This window comes from Pelophylax lessonae (assembly GCF_965119305.1).
Source record: "Pelophylax lessonae genome assembly, chromosome: 9".
NCBI lineage: Eukaryota > Metazoa > Chordata > Amphibia > Anura > Ranidae > Pelophylax > Pelophylax lessonae.
Window position 1 is genome coordinate 28,659,493 of NC_138776.1, and position 23,210 is coordinate 28,682,702.

A 23,210-nucleotide genomic window follows, 5' to 3' on the forward strand; every position below is an offset into this window, starting at 1 on the left:
ATCCCCCAATTTAACTGATCCCCAAAGGTTTTTGATTAAATAGCGGAATAGAAAATATGATCCAAAAAAAGTGTATGTATATCACACGTACACAACCACACTAGGCCCCAATTACTATTGTTTGTACCCCTAAAAGGCTAGATGAGGAGTAGGGGGGGTATGGAACAGGCAGCACCCTCAAATCTTCAGAAGTATGAGATGAACCCCAAAAACTTGGAAAGGTGGATCTCTCTCACACGTACCAACACAGACTATCCCCCAATTTAACTGATCCCCAAAGGTTTTTGATTAAATAGCGGAATAGAAAATATGATCCAAAAAAAGTGTATGTATATCACACGTACACAACCACACTAGGCCCCAATTACTATTGTTTGTACCCCTAAAAGGCTAGATGAGGAGTAGGGGGGGTATGGAACAGGCAGCACCCTCAAACCTTCAGAAGTATGAGATGAACCCCAACAACTTGGAAAGGTGGATCTCTCTCACACGTACCAACACAGACTATCCCCCAATTTAACTGATCCCCAAAGGTTTTTGATTAAATAGCGGAATAGAAAATATGATCCAAAAAAAGTGTATGTATATCACACGTACACAACCACACTAGGCCCCAATTACTATTGTTTGTACCCCTAAAAGGCTAGATGAGGAGTAGGGGGGGTATGGAACAGGCAGCACCCTCAAACCTTCAGAAGTATGAGATGAACCCCAACAACTTGGAAAGGTGGATCTCTCTCACACGTACCAACACAGACTATCCCCCAATTTAACTGATCCCCAAAGGTTTTTGATTAAATAGCGGAATAGAAAATATGATCCAAAAAAAGTGTATGTATATCACACGTACACAACCACACTGGGCCCCAATTACTATTGTTTGTACCCCTAAAAGGCTAGATGAGGAGTAGGGGGGGTATGGAACAGGCAGCACCCTCAAACCTTCAGAAGTATGAGATGAACCCCAACAACTTGGAAAGGTGGATCTCTCTCACACGTACCAACACAGACTATCCCCCAATTTAACTGATCCCCAAAGGTTTTTGATTAAATAGCGGAATAGAAAATATGATCCAAAAAAAGTGTATGTATATCACACGTACACAACCACACTAGGCCCCAATTACTATTGTTTGTACCCCTAAAAGGCTAGATGAGGAGTAGGGGGGGTATGGAACAGGCAGCACCCTCAAACCTTCAGAAGTATGAGATGAACCCCAACAACTTGGAAAGGTGGATCTCTCTCACACGTACCAACACAGACTATCCCCCAATTTAACTGATCCCCAAAGGTTTTTGATTAAATAGCGGAATAGAAAATATGATCCAAAAAAAGTGTATGTATATCACACGTACACAACCACACTAGGCCCCAATTACTATTGTTTGTACCCCTAAAAGGCTAGATGAGGAGTAGGGGGGGTATGGAACAGGCAGCACCCTCAAACCTTCAGAAGTATGAGATGAACCCCAACAACTTGGAAAGGTGGATCTCTCTCACACGTACCAACACAGACTATCCCCCAATTTAACTGATCCCCAAAGGTTTTTGATTAAATAGCGGAATAGAAAATATGATCCAAAAAAAGTGTATGTATATCACACGTACACAACCACACTGGGCCCCAATTACTATTGTTTGTACCCCTAAAAGGCTAGATGAGGAGTAGGGGGGGTATGGAACAGGCAGCACCCTCAAACCTTCAGAAGTATGAGATGAACCCCAACAACTTGGAAAGGTGGATCTCTCTCACACGTACCAACACAGACTATCCCCCAATTTAACTGATCCCCAAAGGTTTTTGATTAAATAGCGGAATAGAAAATATGATCCAAAAAAAGTGTATGTATATCACACGTACACAACCACACTGGGCCCCAATTACTATTGTTTGTACCCCTAAAAGGCTAGATGAGGAGTAGGGGGGGTATGGAACAGGCAGCACCCTCAAACCTTCAGAAGTATGAGATGAACCCCAACAACTTGGAAAGGTGGATCTCTCTCACACGTACCAACACAGACTATCCCCCAATTTAACTGATCCCCAAAGGTTTTTGATTAAATAGCGGAATAGAAAATATGATCCAAAAAAAGTGTATGTATATCACACGTACACAACCACACTAGGCCCCAATTACTATTGTTTGTACCCCTAAAAGGCTAGATGAGGAGTAGGGGGGGTATGGAACAGGCAGCACCCTCAAACCTTCAGAAGTATGAGATGAACCCCAACAACTTGGAAAGGTGGATCTCTCTCACACGTACCAACACAGACTATCCCCCAATTTAACTGATCCCCAAAGGTTTTTGATTAAATAGCGGAATAGAAAATATGATCCAAAAAAAGTGTATGTATATCACACGTACACAACCACACTAGGCCCCAATTACTATTGTTTGTACCCCTAAAAGGCTAGGAGTAGGGGGAGTATGGAACAGGCAGCACCCTCAAACCTTCAGAAGTATGAGATGAACCCCAACAACTTGGAAAGGTGGATCTCTCTCACACGTACCAACACAGACTATCCCCCAATTTAACTGATCCCCAAAGGTTTTTGATTAAATAGCGGAATAGAAAATATGATCCAAAAAAATTGTATGTATATCACACGTACACAACCACACTAGGCCCCAATTACTATTGTTTGTACCCCTAAAAGGCTAGATGAGGAGTAGGGGGAGTATGGAACAGGCAGCACCCTCAAATCTTCAGAAGTATGAGATTGTGTTCACTGTACCCCACAAAGATTGAGTTCACTGCACCCCACAATGATTGTGTTCACTGCACCCCACAAAGATTGTGTTCACTGCACCTCACAAAGATTGTGTTCACTGTACCCCCCAAAGATTGTGTTCACTGCACCCCACAAAGATTCTGTTCACTGTACCCCACAAAGATTGTGTTCACTGCACCCTAAAAGGATGTTGTTCACTGCACCCCACAAAGATTGTGTTCACTGCACCCTAAAAGGATGTTGTTCACTGCACCCCAAAAAGATTGTGTTCACTGTACCCCCCCAAAGATTGTGTTCACTGCACCCCACAAAGATTGTGTTCACTGCACCCCAAAAAGATTGTGTTCACTGTACCCCCCAAAGATTGTGTTCACTGCACCCCAAAAAGATTGTGTTCACTGTACCCCCCAAAGATTGTGTTCACTGCACCCCACAAAGATTCTGTTCACTGTACCCCACAAAGATTGTGTTCACTGCACCCCAAAAAGATTGTGTTCACTGTACCCCCCCAAAGATTGTGTTCACTGCACCCCACAAAGATTCTGTTCACTGCACCCCACAAAGGATTTTGTTCACTGCACCCCAAAAAGATTGTGTTCACTGCACCCCAAAAAGGATTTTGATCACTGCACCCCAAAAAGGATGTTGTTCACTGCACCCCAAAAATGATTTTGTTCACTCCACCCCAAAAAGATTGTGTTCACTGCACCCCACAAAGATTGTGTTCACTGCACCCCAAAAAGATTGTGTTCACTGTACCCCCCAAAGATTGTGTTCACTGCACCCCACAAAGATTCTGTTCACGGTACCCCACAAAGATTGTGTTCACTGCACCCCAAAAAGATTGTGTTCACTGCACCCCAAAAAGGATGTTGTTCACTGCACCCCAAAAAGGATGTTGTTCACTCCACCCCAAAAAGATTGTGTTCACTGCACCCCACAAAGATTGTGTTCACTGCACCCCAAAAAGATTGTGTTCACTGCACCCCAAAAATGATTTTGTTCACTGCACCCCAAAAAGGATGTTGTTCACTCCACCCCAAAAAGATTGTGTTCACTGCACCCCAAAAAGATTGTGTTCACTGCACCCCACAAAGGATTTTGTTCACTGCACCCCAAAAAGATTGTGTTCACTGCACCCCAAAAAGGATGTTGTTCACTGCACCCCAAAAAGGATTTTGTTCACTGCACCCCAAAAAGATTGTGTTCACTGCACCCCACAAAGGATTTTGTTCACTGCACCCCACAAAGATTGTGTTCACTGCACACCAAAAAGGATTGTGTTCACTGCACCCCAAAAAGATTTTGTTCACTGCACCCCAAAAAGATTGTGTTCACTGCAGCCCAAAAAGATTGTGTTCACTGCAGCCCAAAAAGATTGTGTTCACTGCAGCCCAAAAAGATTGTGTTCACTGCAGCCCAAAAAGATTGTGTTCACTGCAGCTCACACACAGAAAAATGGATGTGGATCACTGACACCTGCCTATCTCCAATCCCACACCACACAGCAATATCGATTGTAGTTTGTAGAACACAGTTTCCCTAAAATTCAGCAGACTCTGTCCCTAACAGGATTGAGAAGAGATCGTAGATCAGGATTGAGTGCAGATTCACCCCACCCCCCACACAGCAATATCGATTGTAGTTTGTAGAAGACACTGACCCTATAATTCAGCAGACTCTATCCCTAAAATGCCTACAACTCGCCCTGCCTAAACACTCCGACCTGTCCCTCAATTCTATCCGGACACAAATGGTTTTTTCCTGCCTATCTTTCCCTAATCAGCAGCCAGCACATTGATGTGTGCTCTGTCCCTTAGCTAAGCAGCAGAATGACGCTGCTGCGGCGGCTGCCTCGAACTTATAAAGACTTGGTCACATGCTTCAGACGGCCAATCACAGCTACTAAGACATTTGCAGGCATGGCTGGGATGGCTTAAGGCACACCAGTTAAACGATTGTTGATTGGCTGTTGAAAGCCCGCCATGAAAAGAGCGCCAAAGCATGCAAAACCCGGAAATAAAACGACCGAACACGGATTTTTACCCGAACATACAGTAAAGTGTCCGTGTCCGTGTTCGGGTAAAAAAAATCCAATTATTCGGTACGAACACGAATAATACAGTCCGTGTTCGCTCAACACTAATCACCATATATCTATCGGCACTTTGCACCTTATGAATTCATTTTTATTGGACTATCACTAACCTTAGATTTATTTCATGGACTATTTGTGCATGTCTGATTCAGCACTTTTGCACTGTTTTTGAATTGTTTATATTCACTTTATACCGCTAATTGCACGATTTTATATTATTTATTGATGTGCATCATTTATATGATCAGCAACTATTCACTTATCAATTGTTTTTCTTGCTGGTCAATTGTGTTTGTTTATGATCATGCAGATCTGGATTCAGTAGATTGTTCACAATTTGATGAAGCTTTGAAGAATTTTTTCTTCTCCACTATTAATTTTCTTTTCTTATTCTGCACTATTTTGATTAATCATCCACCCACACACCTACACAATTATTCATTAATGTTATCCACAGTCTTTGAGATCATCGGTTGTAGATAAAACGAGTGGTCCCCCTCATTGAGAGTATAGCGCTGATTTTTACTTGCTTTTTACATTGTGATACGTGGGGACACTATCAAAATCAGCTGCTAGCTTGGAGGAGTTCCACGTCCATTACTAGTTTCTCATTTATAACATTCATCGGGTCGCTTACCCCATTTTAGCGCACAAGTTTACTCTTTTTATATCCAGAGGTTGTCTTTGGGAAATAGACGTATGAGTGCTGCCAGCATTGCTGCAGAAGTTGAAGGGGTGGGGGGGGTCAGCTTGTCAAAGCTCAGACCATACACTGCGTCAAATTGGTCTGCAAGGCTGTCATCCCATAAGGAAGCCTCCTCTAAAGATGATGCACAAGAAAGCCCGCAACAGTTTGCTGAAGACAAGAAGACTAAGGACATGGATTACTAGAACCATGTCCTGTGGTCTGATGAGACCATGACCAACTTATTTGGTTCAGATGGTGTCAAGCGTGTGTGGCAGCAACCAGGTGAGGAGTACAAAGATAAGTGTGTCTTGCCTACAGTCAAGCATGGTGGTGGGAGTGTCATGGTCTGGGGCTGCATAAATGCTGCCGGCACTGGGGTGCTACGTTCATTGAGGGAACCATGAATGCCAATATGAACTGTGACATATTGATGCAGAGCATGATCCCATCTCTTCAGAGACTAGGCTGCAGGGCAGTATTCCAACATGATAACGACCCCAAACACACCTCCAAGATGACCACTGCCTTGCTAAAGAAGCTGAGGGTGAAGGTGATGGACTGGCCAAACATGTCTCCAGACCTAAACCCTATTGAGTGTAGCACCCTCCTAGTCAGGTGCTAGGTAGAGAGTATAGTTTTGGCTCTGTCTGCCTATCAAAGGAGCAGCAGGCAAAAAATATATTGTTCTCTGCCTAACAGAGAGCAGGATTTGTAGTTAGGTCTGCTCAGTGTGCTCATTGTGTGATTCATATGGTTTGAGGGAGTGTCCCTACTGTGCCCAATGGGGAGGCACATTGGACAGTGAAGAAAACCTGGCCAATGACACACAGGCTTTGTTACAGCCCCAGGAATTGGCACAGACAGTTGTCTTGGTGCATTGTGGGGTTGGGTATATAAAGCCAGGAGCACATGAGGCAGAGGTCTTTGGTGGGAAGCAGAGTCCCAGAAGGAGGGTGGCGGCTGCCTCATCTTCTGCAGCAGTTGGTATGGTCACAGGCAGTCGGCCTGGTGAACCCTACAGTGTGTGTAGCTGCTGACTTTTAATTTTTTGAGGGGGAGGCTGGAACACTGCTTTGAAGTATTACGATTTTCTGCAAGCAGTTGCTACGGGTAACCCAGGGGAATCCAAAAGTGTAATTCTTCAGCAGTCCTCTAGGGGGCAGTGCTACGTGAGCATCTGTGGGGCATCCTCAAATGGAAGGTGGAGGAGCACAAGGTCTCTAACATCCACCAGCTCCCCAATGTAAACATGGAGGAGTGGAAGAGGACTCCAGTGGCAACCTGTGAAGCTCTGGTGAACTCCATGCCCAAGAGGGTTAAGGCAGTGCTGGAAAATAACGGTGGCCACGCAAAATATTAACACTTTGGGCCCAATTTGGACACTTAGGCGTGTACTCACTTTTAACAAAAAACATAAAATTGCTGCGCATTAAGGTAAAAAACTGTAAAAACAGCAAATATACAATAGTGGGTACAGCAGCCACACTAATCTGAAATGTAGCAGATTAAAAGAAATAAAAACAAAACTGTGGCGCTAAAACCCTTTAAGAATGACAGTCCCACTTAAAGATGTGTAAAAAGCAATAAAAAAGCAGTCCATGTGTGTCCGTCTCCACATAAAGAAGTAATTCTCGAGCAGAAAACCACCACCAGAAAGCACTCCAACACCAGTACTTCTTACCAAAAGTAATTGATCCCCATCACAGAGATCAAAAATTGCGCATAACCGGAAATAATGAAGGCTTCTCCAATGCAGTCCTAGTAAGCTCACGATGTGGTATGTTATGCAAAGAGAAAAAGGGACATCACATAGCGCAGACCGCTTTAAAAGGCTTTATTCTTAAATAGATGAATGGTACTCACAAACAAAGTACTACATCTCGCATGTAATACATGGGCACAGAGACCTCCCAGATGTCCTTAGGGCGTCCCAGCCGTGGACCACCGAATCTATGGCCGTCCTGTCTCCTCCAAAGATCGCAGCACGCGCCACCCAGCACGCCACCCGACGCACGTTTCGTCCAATCGGACGAAACGTGCGTCGGGTGGCGTGCTGGGTGGCGCGTGCTGCGATCTTTGGAGGAGACAGGACGGCCATAGATTCGGTGGTCCACGGCTGGGACGCCCTAAGGACATCTGGGAGGTCTCTGTGCCCATGTATTACATGCGAGATGTAGTACTTTGTTTGTGAGTACCATTCATCTATTTAAGAATAAAGCCTTTTAAAGCGGTCTGCGCTATGTGATGTCCCTTTTTCTCTTTGCATAACATACCACATCGTGAGCTTACTAGGACTGCATTGGAGAAGCCTTCATTATTTCCGGTTATGCGCAATTTTTGATCTCTGTGATGGGGATCAATTACTTTTGGTAAGAAGTACTGGTGTTGGAGTCCTTTCTCGTGGTGGTTTTCTGCTCGAGAATTACTTCTTTATGTGGAGACGGACACACATGGACTGCTTTTTTATTGCTTTTTACACATCTTTAAGTGGGACTGTCATTCTTAAAGGGTTTTAGCGCCACAGTTTTGTGTACTCACTTTTGTTGCCAGCGGTTTAGACATTAATGGCTGGATAAAATGCTACAGCATTTTTATATGCAGTATTTCATATTTCTTTGACTAAAAAAAAAAAAAGTAATCTTTATATTTTATTTCTGTCCATGAGAAAGAAAGAATGTACAAAACCTTATATATTCCAATCCAAAGATTATTGTACTTTTTACACCTTATCCCTTCATTACATTATGGGTATCTTTGTGCATGGCATATAATGTTTTTATATAAATCCATTGTGAAGTGCATTGTACATCTCACATTGTCCCTAATAGATTCTAGATTGCATTGGTCCAACCTAATTTTAATTCTGGGAAAGATTCTTTCATATAGAGGCAACGGAAGGTCTGACAATTTTCTAGACTAGACTGTATCTAATAAAAATAAACCTAATCCTGCTCTCAGTAGTAACCTCCAGCTCTGCTAGATCCCCAATCAGTAGTAACCTCTAGCTCTGCTAATCTCCCGCTCAGTAGTAACCTCCAGCTCTGCTGATCCACCTCTCAGTAGTAACCCCTAGCTCTGCTAATCCCACTCTCAGTAGTAACCTCCAGCTCTGCTAGATGCCCACTCGGTAACAACCTCTAGCTCTGCTGATTCCCTGTTTATTAGTAACCCCCAGCTCTGCTGATCCCCCATTCAATAGTAACACCCAGCTCTGCTAATCCTCTGGTTTGATGTTCCTCCTCTCTCTCTGGTTCCCACTCGCCTCCTGCTATATTTCTCCCATGCTGTGCAGCACATGTTACATTGCTAGTTTCTCCTGCTCCAGTCCCCCAGCTCTACTGATCCTTTGCCACTCAGTCCTCTCTCTCTCTCTCTCTCTCTCTGGTCCCTGCTCACCTTCTGCTATAGCGTTCCCATGTTGCACACCATGTGTGCCGTCTGCTTTGTTCTGGTCCAGACCCAGCTCACCTTCCTGCTGCTACAAGCTGAACACCAGATGTGACGTCTGCACCCGATACTCCCAGAATATATGCACATGAACCGGAAGTGATTGCCGATGATGTTCTTTCTGAGAGTCAGCTGTTGTCATACAATATCAGGAACACTCAATATCAGAAAATCTCTTGTAAAGCCTTTCCAGAAGAATGAAGCCTGTTATAGTCACAAGGCGTGTGTGTGTGTGTGTGTGTGTGTGGGGGGGGGGGGGTACTGGCAAGGGGTTAGTGGCAACATGCTTATGAAAAGGAGCCTGAAGCTTCTCCTGATGGCTGGATTAATTACTACATCATTTTCATATGCAATATTTCCTATTTTCCTGATTAGAAAATCTACATGTACAAAACTGCTATACATTCCATTTAAATAATTAGGGTACTTTTTGGAACCTTATCCTACCATTTTTGTGCAGTACATTGTAACGCTCCTGCGTTTCTTATATGGTGTGGATTTTCAGCTGCAGAAATAGTTCCACGTCAGTTGTCATGTAAGAGATATGCTGAGATACCATTCCCAACCTCAATGACTCATCATGTGTGGAAGGTCTTATTTCAGCCAGTAAATACACACAATTAGCAAGCTGGTTCCTAGAGTGACTTTATATATGTGGTAACACAATGATGAAGGTTTGAGGGATAGGTTGAGTGGAGGTGGTAGGTGATAGACACTTGAAGGTGAGACAGTAGCAGATGGATGCAGGAAGGTTTAACAATGTTGTATGATAGCAGATGATAGAATAGCAGGTGGACATACAAAAGAGATCAACCCAGTGCAGAAAAGTAGCAGTAGTCTCAAGAGCTAGCAATCTAGTTTATGCAGATGTGATAAACAGTCTCTACTATGCAGAGCTAGATAGTGTAAGCTTAGTATAAGTTTATAGAGAATTCCCCTGCGGGGTACTTAGCACTATTAGCGATACAGCCGAAGGGTGGTTCAGGAGAGGCGGATGATCCAGTAGCGGGATACAGGGATCAGCGCAGCGAGGTTCCGTCAGCGAAGTAAGCTTGCAAGCATGGAAGCTTCAAGCAAGGTTAGCATCCAGATAAGGGTGTTTGAACGAACACATGTGAGTGAGAGCCGACGCCTTAAATAGCCATCTAGTCCGGCGCTGAGTGATGACAGCTCCAGTCTTAAAGGTGTATGCGCACCTTTCCAAAAGTAAATGGTAGGGCGCATACACTTGTGGAAAGTGTAATTTAGGGTACCAAAGGTACCGGAACATTACAGAGATATAGTAAATGCCTTTAAATAAATACATAAATGTGAAGTGCATTGTCCATCTCACGTTATCCCTAATTAGTTCTAGATCAGATTGGTCCAAGTTGATTTTATTTTTGGGAAAGATTCTCCCTATGAAGTGAATGGAAGGTCTGATAATCTCCTAGACTGTAGCTAATAAAAATGAAAAATACCTGCAGATGACTGGGTGATGTTCATCTTTAGCTGGCTGATCTCATTTTTCATAGACTGATCTTTATAAACTGGAAGACACAAGGACAGGAGACATAATGGGTAGAATGAAGGTCTTATATGTTAGAAGGGCCATCATTTATCACAGTGCAAATCAGAGAGAAGAATTATTTCCGGTAGTCTTTGTGTCCTTTCAACAACCAATCAGATTCTGCATTTCTTTAGACGGCTTGATAAAACAGGCCCAAAGACTTTACCTTCCTATGGATTGTGTCCAGTATACTGTATAACTTACCCAGCGCTTCAATAATACGGATGAGGATGATATTGGATCCCATAAGGAGGGTTATAATGACCCCTTTCCAGGAAGGTCGCCAGAGTTTCTTTCCACTGTTACCTGTAGAGATTATGAATACATCATAATATATCAGTATGGATTAAATTCTTCCTACTTTATATTTCTAGAACTCCGTAGAGTGCCGGAATAAAGTTCAGTGGTAGGCTTCCTATCAGGTGAAGATACAGGAGCCAATCCTTTCTTACTTTATAGAGGAGGAAGTGATGTCAATGATGTAACTTCCTCTTCTACAGGACTACACATGTGGGAAGTAGAGTGGAGCTGTGGAACTTCCCGGCCACAAGCTTATCACATGTTCATAAGTAACAAGTCCTACATCCAGGGTCGGACTGACCATTTGGGGATTAGGGCACTGCCTGAGGGCCCAGGGTCAGTAGGGGGCCCCATGAGAGGCTACACACTACAGAAAGAAGCCAGGAACTTCCATGCAGGCTATGCTGTGGTAGATATTTAAATGCCCACTCTATGTGGCTGAGCTGCAATTTGTAGGTGGGGCTTTGTGTGGCTTGAGTGTGGACACAGGGGGCCCCATGACCTCTGATTGCCCTGGGGCCCCATGAGTTGTCAGTCCACCCCTGCCTACATCCCCATTAAAGTGTATCCAAATAGAAAAAAAAAATTAATAATATATTGCAGCTTACCAGTCCTTAGCATAAGCTTTCATTTTTCAAGCTAAGAACATTTTCAGCAAGTACAGAAAATACCTGTTGATCTTGACAGAAATACAGTGTCCTTTCCACTTCCTGTGAGCTAAAAAATAATGGTATCCCTCTTTTGTAAAGCAATAGTCCCATCAATCCACCAGGTAACTGAGATAGACATGTTTGAAGTTCAGCCTGTATGACAACAAAAGCCATACCTGGGAACTTTTTAAAAGAATTACTGAGTAGGGACCCGTATTGGTGGGTGGGACTAATAGCAGGACTAATAATGCAATGAATGTTTAGGAGATAAATGAGGTTCCCCAAGCCCTGGGGTGGTGGACATGTTTCCATGGACAGTGCTAATCAAAGACCTTTTTACCACTCAGCTAAAAAAAAATGGGGAAATATTTAAACAAGTTATGGTGCCCCACAATTTTAGATTTTTTTTTGTTTAATATTTTTTTATTCAGAAAAAAGAACATAGTATTACAACGATAGACAGTCATGTAAACAATAAAAATAACAGTTTCTGAGAGTGCAAGGTGACCCAATTATGAGTCAGAACACCAGGATCATACAATCTATCTATAAAGGTATGGATGTGACATTGTTTACTTGCCTGAAACCGAGCCATGTAAGACATCAGTAAAACGGTGTCAAGCAGTGATGGAATCCAAAATGAGGATAAAACAGTCAAGTAATAGTCCTAATATAGGTATAGTGGAAATAGAATCCCACCATTTTAGATGTTGGGTTATGGATAAGTCCTGCCCATTATAGGAAGAATGATAGTAGCTCTGAAACAGTGTGAAAAAGTCTCATAAAATAAACTGTAGAAATCCCCCAAATGACAGTGTGGTTAGTGACTCAATCCTCACAGCATTCAGTGAATAGTCCCACAAGCTTATTGTGAAAACGGTATAATGAACATCAGTCCCCTTCAACCCCAGATCACCGATAACATCAAGGGTCTAAGCGTTCCTCATATCAACATATAAGCACACACTGCAAAAACGCCAATGTTCCGTGTAGTCTGGTAGGGTCACCGCTATTTCACCACCAAGTGCAGGGGGAAAGTAAGAAATGGCCACTCACCGGATCCCAATGCTCACTTATTCTCATAAATGAGCGCACCTCGCATGCAAACAACAAATCCACACGTTGTCAAACGTAGCCACAGGATAAGCAGGTAACAGCAAGGGATGGTTCAAAGTCCAGCTCAGTAGCCCTCTTCCACTATTCCTCCCATATATGTGGAAAATAAAAAATATCTCCACTAGTGCAATATGTCTGATAATAACTTTATTAAAGAAATAACAACATACATCGCACTCACTTTTAGTAGCATAACAGTAGGCTCATCTCACATAAACGGCAAGTGCGGGGCATCCACTCCTACTCTGATGTGGCTCCACGCGAGATCGGGTAGTCGCGGAAGTCCTCCACAGCCGTGATCCACGATTGGGTGCGTCTTCTGGCCGATCTGGCGTGGAGCCACATCAGAGTAGGAGTGGATGCCCCGCACTTGCCGTTTATGTGAGAAGAGCCTACTGTTATGCTACTACAAGTGAGTGCGATGTATATTGTTATTTCTTTAATAAAGTTAGTATCAGACATATTGCACTAGTGGAGATATTTTTTATTTTCCACATATATGGGAGGAATAGTGGAAGAGGGCTACTGAGCTGGACCTTGAACCATCCCTTGCTGTTACCTGCTTATCCTGTGGCTACGTTTGACAACGTGTGGATTTGTTGTTTGCATGCGAGGTGCGCTCATTTATGAGAATAAGTGAGCATTGGGATCCGGTGAGTGGCCATTTCTTACTTTCCCCCTGCACTTGGTGGTGACCCTATCAGACTACACTGAACATTGGCGTTTTTGCAGTGTGTGCTTATATGTTGATATGAGGAACGCTTAGACCCTTGATGTTATCGGTGATCTGGGGTTGAAGGGGACTGATGTTCATTATACCGTTTTCATAATAGGCTTGTGGGACTATTCACTGAATGCTCTGAGGATTGAGTCACTAACCACACTGTCATTTGGGGGATTTCTACAGTTTATTTTATGAGACTTTTTTACACTGTTTTCAGCGCTACTATCATTCTTCCTATTTTGTTATCAAGTATATTCGTTATTTGTTCAAGTAGCAGCTCTATTGGTATTTTCCTCTACCAGCTGTGTGCTGGTGTATCCTGAAGCGCGGAGATAATTCTACAGTTTAGGCGTAAGGCTGAGGATTATTATTTATAAGTCCTGTCCATTATTGAGTTACCTTTTAAGAGGATTGCAATGAATTTGGTCGGGCGATTGGTGAATTCCACTAGGGGCCATCAGCATATTCTTGTTTTAGATTATGCGACCAACTATCCAGTATTGATTCCTTGAGAATGCCCTGGCAAAGACCATCACCAAAGAACTATTACATATGTTCACCCACACTGCAATAGCAAAAGAGTTTCTTATGGCTCAGGGGACTTCCTTTATATCAAATCCTAAATCTCCCATTAATGCTGGAACCTGGTGTTGGTTGCTATCATCCCTGTATGTATCAAAGACAAAAATTATCCCCCTTTTGGGTTGGGACTTTAAAACGGCAACTCAGACATCATTCCATATAAAAATTACTTGATTTATTATGAATGAATAAAAAGATATATATAACACATTTATCATCACAAGCATAATTTTAAAAAACATATAGATCTTACAGCCGTTTATGTTGAACTTTCCAAAAGAGATACAGTGTAATGCACCAATTCTCCTAAACACCCTATGCCTTTCCGGGACGATGCCCTTCCTTAGGGGTGATGAGGAGGAGATGCAACAATTTCACGTTTGTATTTTTTCTTATCTGATTCAGTTCAAAGGGTGTAAGGCTGTTGGAATCTATTCTGGGTTAAGCAGTTGCAATACTTCATCCACACTTCACAGATATCAGTGGACACCAGAGAACCCGAGAGCCATCAATGACAGAGCCAGCATGAGAGGCTCAAGGAGGTCCCCACTAAAAGGCTGCCAAGGGTCCTAGCGTTAGATTCTATAGGTACACAGTGGGAACACAGGGTTCACAGATGGTCTATTCCGCGGGTGGGTCTGTGAAAAATGTCCAAATCGCCAGTCCCACGGCAAGCCATATTCAAACAATTACTTTGAAATGACAGAGCTCAATTCTTTTAGGATCCATGGGTGGATGCCAGGTTCTTTATTGTAACGCTCCTGCGTTTTTGTAGTAGGCTGGATTTGCAGCTGCAGAATCTCCACTCAGTAGTCATGTAGAGATGTGTTGAATAACCAGATCCAACTCTCCAGACTCATCACTGTGGGCCCGTCAGCTTCAGCATACAGATATACACACACTCAATAAGATGTTCCTGGAGTGATAGGATGTATATGATAGTATGAAGGTGATGTGCTGAAGGGACAGGTGTGAACAGTGACAGAGATGGTAAGCACTTGATAGAAATGTTCAGGAGAGTATTAGATGGTATTTAGGTAGAATGCAGATAGGTTAGTAATCGAGTATGGTAACAGGTGGTAAGGACAGCAGATGACAAATACAGGATAGGCTAACCCAGTGCAAGGATAGATGGTAGTAGACTCAAGAGCTAGCAATCTATGTAACAGTGCAGATGATAGAATTAGTATGCATAGATAGTAACAATCCTTAATGTGCAGAGGTAGATAGTGTAAGTTAGGTTATGGAGGATTCCCCTGTGGGGTACTTATCACTAGTAAGGTTAGTAGTAGAGGGGTCCAGTAGTGAGGGAGTGATCCGGTAGCGAGATACAGGGATCAGTAGCGAGGTTCCGGTCTGTTCCAGGTAAAAGCAAATAGCTGGAGGTTCCGGCAGCGAGACAAGCTTGTAAGCATGTAGACACACAGGCACATAAGCACAGGCACAGGCACATTGAACGAACAACGTGAGAGAGAACGCCGGCGGTTGAAATAGCCGCTCAGAGCGGCGCTCGGCGATGACGTCATCCGTCTTAAAGGTGTATGCGTACCACCTAATTAGAAAGGTGGGACGCATATTGAAAGGAAATGGAAATTAAGGGTACCAGAGGTACCAGAATCTTACATTTATCCACCTTTATTCTGTTTAATTATTTCTGGACCATATCCATTTTGAGCCATTGTGGACCATTTATATCCCCATTATGGACATGAGCTCCCCCATGCTCCTTTGTATACACAGAGCTGAAGAAGGTATTTAATATATTTGCCTTCTCTTTGTCTCTAGTCACCCACTTCAGAATATTTTGTAAAGGGCCCACATGCTCAGACCTGACCTTTTTACTATAAAATAAAATTCACCAAAAAAGAACTGGCTCTTTAGCTGGAATTTTAGTAGCACAGGGATGGTGATGACCTCCCACTATGTCACACTGCCAATGCAATGTAATTCCTCAAAATTGTTGATAAGATGCATAAATATGATATAAATAAATAAAATCACATAAATTAACATCCATAAGAGTCCATAAAGTCCAGTCCCTGTGTCCGTGAGATTGCGCTACTGCGCATGTGCTCCATGGACAGAAATGGCGGGAATTTTGTCTTATAGAGAACACAAACACAGCTCTTATCGGGGCACATTAAAGGGGACTCTGACCACACTATTAAAAGGGGACTCTGACCACACTATTAAAAGGGGGCTCTGACCACACTATTAAAAGGGGACTCCGACCACACTATTAAAAGGGGACTCCGACCACACTATTAAAAGGGGACTCCGACCACACTATTGAAGGGGACTCTGACCATACTATTAAAGGGGACTCTGACCACACTATTAAAAGGGGACTCTGACCACACTATTAAAGGGGAAATGTAAAGTCTTTAATATATATGTGCATTATGAAGTACATTGAATACAACATTTTAATGGCTTTTATTGTTCATAACAGAATTCATCACCGTAATGTGAAAAGGCAGTTGTTATGGGCTGGCAGCAGTGACTGCCGGCAACCCACTCAGATGCGGCTCGCGACCCTCTGGTTGCACTACAGTTTGCTATGTTTTATTCATGTGATTGCATCTTGCTAAGTGGGATGCTACACATGATTTTATTTAGAGTGGCTATATATATGCACGGATTGTATTTAAGATCGTTGTCTTGTTGGGGATACATGCATATGTATTATGAATTTCGGGCCTCGTTCTATTTACTCATTTATTTATGGCCGTGAACCCCAATTGGATTATCTTATTTTTATTTATCCTGTGTCGTTAGACTAGGATATAAGTTTGTTATTGAATATGTTTCTATGCATGTCAATATCATGAGCGACCACTAGGTGGGGATCGCATTGAGTGTGGCCATATATTAATTATATCTAGTAAATTAGACCCAGTTAATTTCGCCTAGCAGGTCGTCATGATGCTAAGTGTGAAGTACATGGATGTATTGTCTATGTACGTATATACTGGGGAGGTTGGCCCAAGATTCATTCATGGATCTGAGTGAACTGACGTCCTTTCCGCACTGCCGCATGCGTGTGGTTGGAGGCAGGTCGTTAGTCTCCTATTTAGATGGACAAGCCGTGCCGTATAGCCATGCCCCCGTGACGAAGTCGGAAATGACGAAACGCGTCAGGCATGGCTATACGGCGTCCACAATTTATAATCCAAGCAAGGGAGAGGACTGCCTGGAGACCGTTAAGTCGGGCTGTTACCACAGACAACTACAACAGGTTTACCAGCGCCCTCATCCCTTCAATAGAGCAATGTCGTTTTTTGTCTTGTGGAAAAAGTGAGTGTGATGCTTGAAGTTATTGAATACATTTTGTATTTTAAACGGTATCACGCTATGGAAGTGTTTCTCTTTTATTTTCCGCATACATTATCTGAGAGGAGTATCTGCAGCACAGGGCAGTGATCTGGATGAAGCTTGCTTCTTTGTCTAACGCTGGGGTTGCCTAGTCCATGAGAGTGGATAGGCATTGATTTTTGGTGAGTGTGAATTTCAGACATACTGTATATCCCGGCACGAAAGGTGGTGGAAAGCAAAGTTGGTCCTATAATTTTCACCATTGATCCTGCATGATTGCACTTTGCACTTTGGACTCCTCATGAATGCACCTGAATATGCTCTATGCACTTTATTAATGGACTTTATGGACTCTTATGGATGTTAATTCATGTGATTTTATTTATTTATATCATATTTATGCATCTTATCAACAATTTTGAGTAATTACATTGCATTGGCAGTGTGACATAGTGGGAGGTCATCACCATCCCTGCGCTACTAAAATTCCAGCTAAAGAGACAGTTCTTTTTTGGTGAATTTTATTTTATATTCATATCCATTTAAGTAGCAGCAACATATTTATTTATTTATTTATTTACCACTTCTTCTTAAAGGGATCGTGGTTTCTATATATCCTGAAGCGCAGTGGATCACAATAGTAACTATTTACCTAGTTTTATCTAGTGATATTTGTATACTGACCTTTTTACTGTTAATATATTTGAATAATTTTTGGGGGTTTGCCCTATTATTTTTTACAATCTGTCGTTTGTTTTGAAATTTTGCATCCTTGGTTTCCTTTTTACTGTACATGTCCTGTTATATTCTTTGTAACATTTAAATGGTTATAGTGTTCCATAATTTTTTATTTTTTAAACGCCCTTCTCTTTTTTTTATTTACTTTGGCCGTGAGCCACATAGGTTTTATTTTTAGCCTTTTATGTTTCAATATTTTTTATTTTGAAGTTACAGAATGAATAATAAAAAAAGACGGTTACATGTATAGCATAAATTGCATCAAGTATGGCAGTAACTACTTAGGCACAGTAAATGCTTGACAGACACCGCTTAACCAGCAATCAAATAACACAGTCATCTTATAAACATATTGATACAAGAATTCTATTGTATGCATGCGTCAACATCATCTGCCATATTTAGTTAATATGTGTTCAGTGTTGTTGCCTACAGGATAGTAACCCGATATGTAACCAAACAACCAAAAGAAAGACAAAAAAACAATGGTAGAAAGGGGAGGGGTAAGGGATTGCAAGCTGAAGGAGTTATATATATTCAAATCTGTCAGCCATTTGGGGGTGAGCAGGAGCTCTTAGAGCCCCTTACCGTTAAGGAACTTGTGGATCTAAATAGACAATTTTCCTTGGAAGGAAAGAGAGTTATGATTGCAGGCTACTGCTCTTTCATATAGGCAATCAAGGTTCACCCTATGGTATCACCCTCTGATATCTCGAGTGCATAGTTGGTCTTCCATTTTTTGGTGATTACCAGTCTGGAGGCTATCAGTAGATGTGACACAACAGTTCTAAATTGGTGTGGAAATTTTGAGATGTGAAGATTCACTACTGCCAAGCCTGGTTTGGGCTTGGTCAAGACACCCATAGAGTTGGGATAATAGTGTAAATACCGCCCTCCAGAAGCTGCGTACGTTACGGCACTCCCACAGCATATGGACGAGATTACCGATGTTCCCACAGTGTCGCCAGCAAAGGGTGAATAGTCTGGATAGATTTTTGACAGTTTATATGGCGTAAAGTAACCTCTATGCAAATTTTTTAGGAAATTCTCTCAATGATCTGTACACTTGGTGGCGCAGAAGTTTTGTTTAATCGCAAACTTTCAGTTTTGAATAGAGAAGGATTCTTTTAATTCATTCTCCCAACAAAGGAAGGCTGAGGATTTTTGTTTCAAGTCTGGGAATTTGAGTGCATTATAGAACCAATAAATTCCTCCTTTTGGCGGTTGGTTAGTACTTAGGTAGTTCCATATTAAGGGGGTCTATTGTCACAATTTTAGTCGGGATTTTGGTGTGGAATTAGTGGATTTGAATCTTTGCTAAAGAGTTTTCCCAAAGATCCTCTGGGATCTCAGATAAGACTCGGAGCCCCAAGTCTAACCACTGGGATACATTCAAAGATGGAATAAGATATTATCTCATGCACATATTCGGATAGTTTCATTCTAGTTTTAATGTGCCCCTGTGCAGTGAGAGTGCCCCTTTAATTTGTCCCCTGTGCGGTGAGAGTGCCCCTTTACATTGTGTCCCCGTGCGGTGAGAGTTCCTCTTTACATTGTGTCCCCTTGCGGTGAGAGTGCCCCTTTACATTGTGTCCCCGTGCGGTGAGAGTGCCCCTTTACATTGTGTCCCAGTGCGGTGAGAGTGCCCCTTTACATTGTGTCCCCGTGTGGTGAGAGTTCCCCTTTAATGTGCCCCTGTGCGGCGAGAGTGTCCCTTTAATTTGTCCCCTGTGTGGTGAGAGTGCCCCTTTAATGTGCCCTGAGCTGTGTGACTGCTCTGTAATCAGATAATATTGCGCCATTTGTCACTATGAAAATCACAGAAGAATAATCCGTTCCGTCCCCATAGATAGTGCAGAGAGCGAGGCAGAATCTGACACAGTGGCGTAGCGTGGGGGGTGCAGGGGGGGGCGGCCACAGCGGGCGCAACATCTGGGGGGGGCACTCTCGCACCCGCAGCTCTGCCCTGCCTGGCTCACTTATTCTCTCACACTGCAGTGCTGGCTGTGGCGGCGGCGCTGTGCGAATCCGATCCGAGCCGCCGGGTCGCCGCCCACTGTGGAGGGGGGGGGGCTGCCAGGCGTGCGGAGAGCGAGGGACAATCTGGGGGAGGGACAGTGCACTGCAGCGGCCACCCAGCGCAGCGCTGAGCGCGGGAGCCACACCAGACCAGCCCAGGCAGCAGCAAGAAGAAGCTGGCAGCGGCGGCAGGTGACACAGGCCAGAGAGGAGAGAGCCAGTGGCGACAGACGCAGGAGGAAAACCTAGGAGCCGGAGGACCTGGAGGAGAAGAGAAGACCTAGCCTGCTGTGATCGGGTGCACCTGCAAAAAAAAGGTAGGAGTCACGAGTGACACAGGACAGGAGTCAGGACTGAGTATAGACCCCCCCTTACAGCAGGCCAGGGTGAGGTTAGGTCTGGGGTCCCCCATATAGAGCCCCCCCTTACAGTAGGCCAGGGTCCGGACCTCACCTCACCCTGGCCTGCTGTAAGGGGGGATCTATATGGGGGACCAGGTCCCCATGTAGATCCCCCCTTACAGCAGGCCAGGGTGAGGTGAGGTCCCCCATATAGATCCCCCCTTACAGCAGGCCAGGGTGAGGTGAGGTCCGGGGTCCCCCATATAGATCCCCCTCACCCTGGCCTGCTGTAAGGGGGGATCTATATGGGGGACCTTACCTCACCTCACCCTGGCCTACTGTAAAGGGGGTGATCTATATGGGGGACCTCACCTCACCCTGGCCTGCTGTAAGGGGGGATCTATATGGGGGACCTGGGATCTATATGGGGGACCTCACCCTGGCCTGCTGTAAGGGGGGATCTATATGGGGGACCAGGTCCCCCATATAGATCCCCCCTTACAGCAGGCCAGGGTGAGGTGAGGTCCCGTCCCCTATATAGATCCCCCCTTACAGCAGGCCAGGGTGAGGTGAGGTCCCGTCCCCCATATAGATCCCTTCTTACAGCAGGCCAGGGTGAGATGAGGTCCCCAATATAGATCCCCCCTTACAGCAGGCCAGGGTGAGGAGAGGTCCGGGGTCCCCCATATAGATCCCCCTCACCCTGGCCTACTGTAAAGGGGGTGATCTATATGGGGGACGGGACCTCACCTCACCCTGGCCTGCTGTAAGGGGGGATCTATATGGGGGACCTCACCCTGGCCTGCTGTAAGGGGAGATCTATATGGGGGACCTCACCCTGGCCTGCTGTAAGGGGGGATCTATATGGGGGACCTCACCTCACCGTGGCCTGCTGTAAAGGAGGATCTATGGGGGACCTGCCCAGGCCTGCTCTAAAGGGGGATCTATAGGGACCCTGCTTTAAAGGGGATCTATGTCATAGATCCCCCCTTTAGAGCAGGATCCCCATAGATCCCCTTTAGACCTTTAGAGCAGGCCAGGGTCCCCATAGATCCCCTTTAGAGCAGGCCAGGGTCCCCATAGATCCCCTTTTAGAGCAGGGTCCCCATAGATTCCCCACTTTAGAGAAATGTCCCCATAGATTATATGGGGACCATTCTCTAAAGGGGGATCTATGGGGACCCTGCTCTAAAAGGTGATCTGTGGGGACACTGGCCTGCTCTAAAGTGCTTAGGGGGTAAGGGTTTCTTTAACGAATCTAGTGGAAGAGACTCAAGTGCTAAAATCCCGCAGGTTAGGGGGCGAAAATTACTAGCCTTGCCCCGGGTGCTGACAACCCACGCTACGCCACTGATCTGACATTACATTCTCTCCCCTCTGCTCTCTGACTATCGTTGGATAATACATCCGACACACTACCCCGCCCCCTCTCAGTGAGTTCTACGGGATGTAATGCTTTCAGTCACTGAGAGGAGGCGGGGCAAAGCACGGACTGAATGCAATACATCCCTGAGCACTGGAAATAACACAAGATTTCGTCACTAGGCGAATTGCAAGGGCTGCTGGGATACATGTCCCAGGAGCCCTTGCGAATCGCCGAGTGACATAATCGCTGAAAGCATCAGGACCCGGAAGTGCAGATGAATACAGAAGATAAAAGGTATTTCCTTAAAAAATAAAATAGTTTACATTGGCATTAGCATATTTAAAGGGGATTACATACAGCTCAACTTGCAAAAATGGGTGAAACTCCACTTTAATACAGCCAGTCGCCCCTATCAAAGAGATGGATTCTGAGCTAGACATCAATCCCATTGGACAGAAACTTTTGGAAGAATTATACATCAGTGATGAAGATGAGGATTTGGTTTTCTTCACACAACATCCTTCCACGTCTCCACCAGTGCAGCATACAAGCTTCTGACCCAAATCTAATTTGAATCCTGTGCAGTCTAAAGGCCCCTATCTTAAAACGTTTTATCAGGTGGTTTTCTCAGAAAAGACCATGTGCACCCATAACAGCCATAAGAAAATGTCACTTTACAAACATTCCAATCTAACTCAGTGAAAAACAGGCTCTTATGCCTCGTACACACGTTCAGATAATTGTACGAAAATAATCGCTTTCGACTTTATCGCACGATAATCTGATCATTAGTACACAGCTTTCGACAGCCGATCACGACAATTCGTCCAACAAAATCCGAAGGGACAAAAACGAAAACTTCTGTCGTACAATAGCCTAGCGAACGACAATCGTTTAATCAGTACAGTATGCGTCCGCTAAAAAACGTTCAACAAAGACAGTGCATGATCAGAAACACTAAAATAGCACGGAAAAAGCCTGGCTGCCATTGTTTTTGTTTTGCACCATCTGATATGTAGCTAAGCAACCAGGAAGCTTTTACAGAATCGTACGAAAAAAATCCTACATTTATTATGCATTGTTGAATTCGATATTAGTATCAAGCAACAAAATGCGAACGATAAGTTGTCCGATTATCTGAACGTGTGTACGAGGCATTACTGATCTCTCCAACAATCATGATCTGATTTTCAAAATGGCAGATAAGGGAGGCGGCATAGTAGTACAGAATAGAGCTGACTACCTTAGGGAAGCCCACCAACTATTGGCCGTTACCACCACATACAAAAAACTTAAAACCGATCCCTTACCAATTTTCATTTCAGAAGCCACAGTGTTAACTACGCAGGCAAAGGAGGCCGGTATTATCAACAAATTAGAATATGCATTTTTTTAATAGAGACTTTTACCATATCTCAAAGGTACATAAAACCAAGAGAATCCACCTGGTAGACATATAGTTGCGGCTATGGACAGTATTACCAACCCCTTTTCGCATTATGTCGACCAGTTTTTACAACCTTTGGCACAAGGCCTCACAT

At 43.9% G+C, this 23,210-nt stretch overlaps 1 protein-coding gene across 1 annotated transcript in view; it reads right to left on the reverse strand.

Annotated features, from left to right (window-relative positions):
* Positions 1 to 23,210, reverse strand: part of LOC309563128 (killer cell lectin-like receptor subfamily G member 1) — a 1,237,212-nt gene that overhangs the window by 1,104,488 nt on the left and 109,514 nt on the right. Inside the window, exons 2-3 of the mRNA XM_082267443.1 lie at positions 10,723 to 10,824; positions 10,430 to 10,498 (exon numbers count right to left, since the gene is read on the reverse strand). Coding sequence (XP_082123569.1) covers positions 10,430 to 10,498; positions 10,723 to 10,824 — 171 coding nt within the window. The remainder of the gene's footprint in view (positions 1 to 10,429; positions 10,499 to 10,722; positions 10,825 to 23,210) is intronic.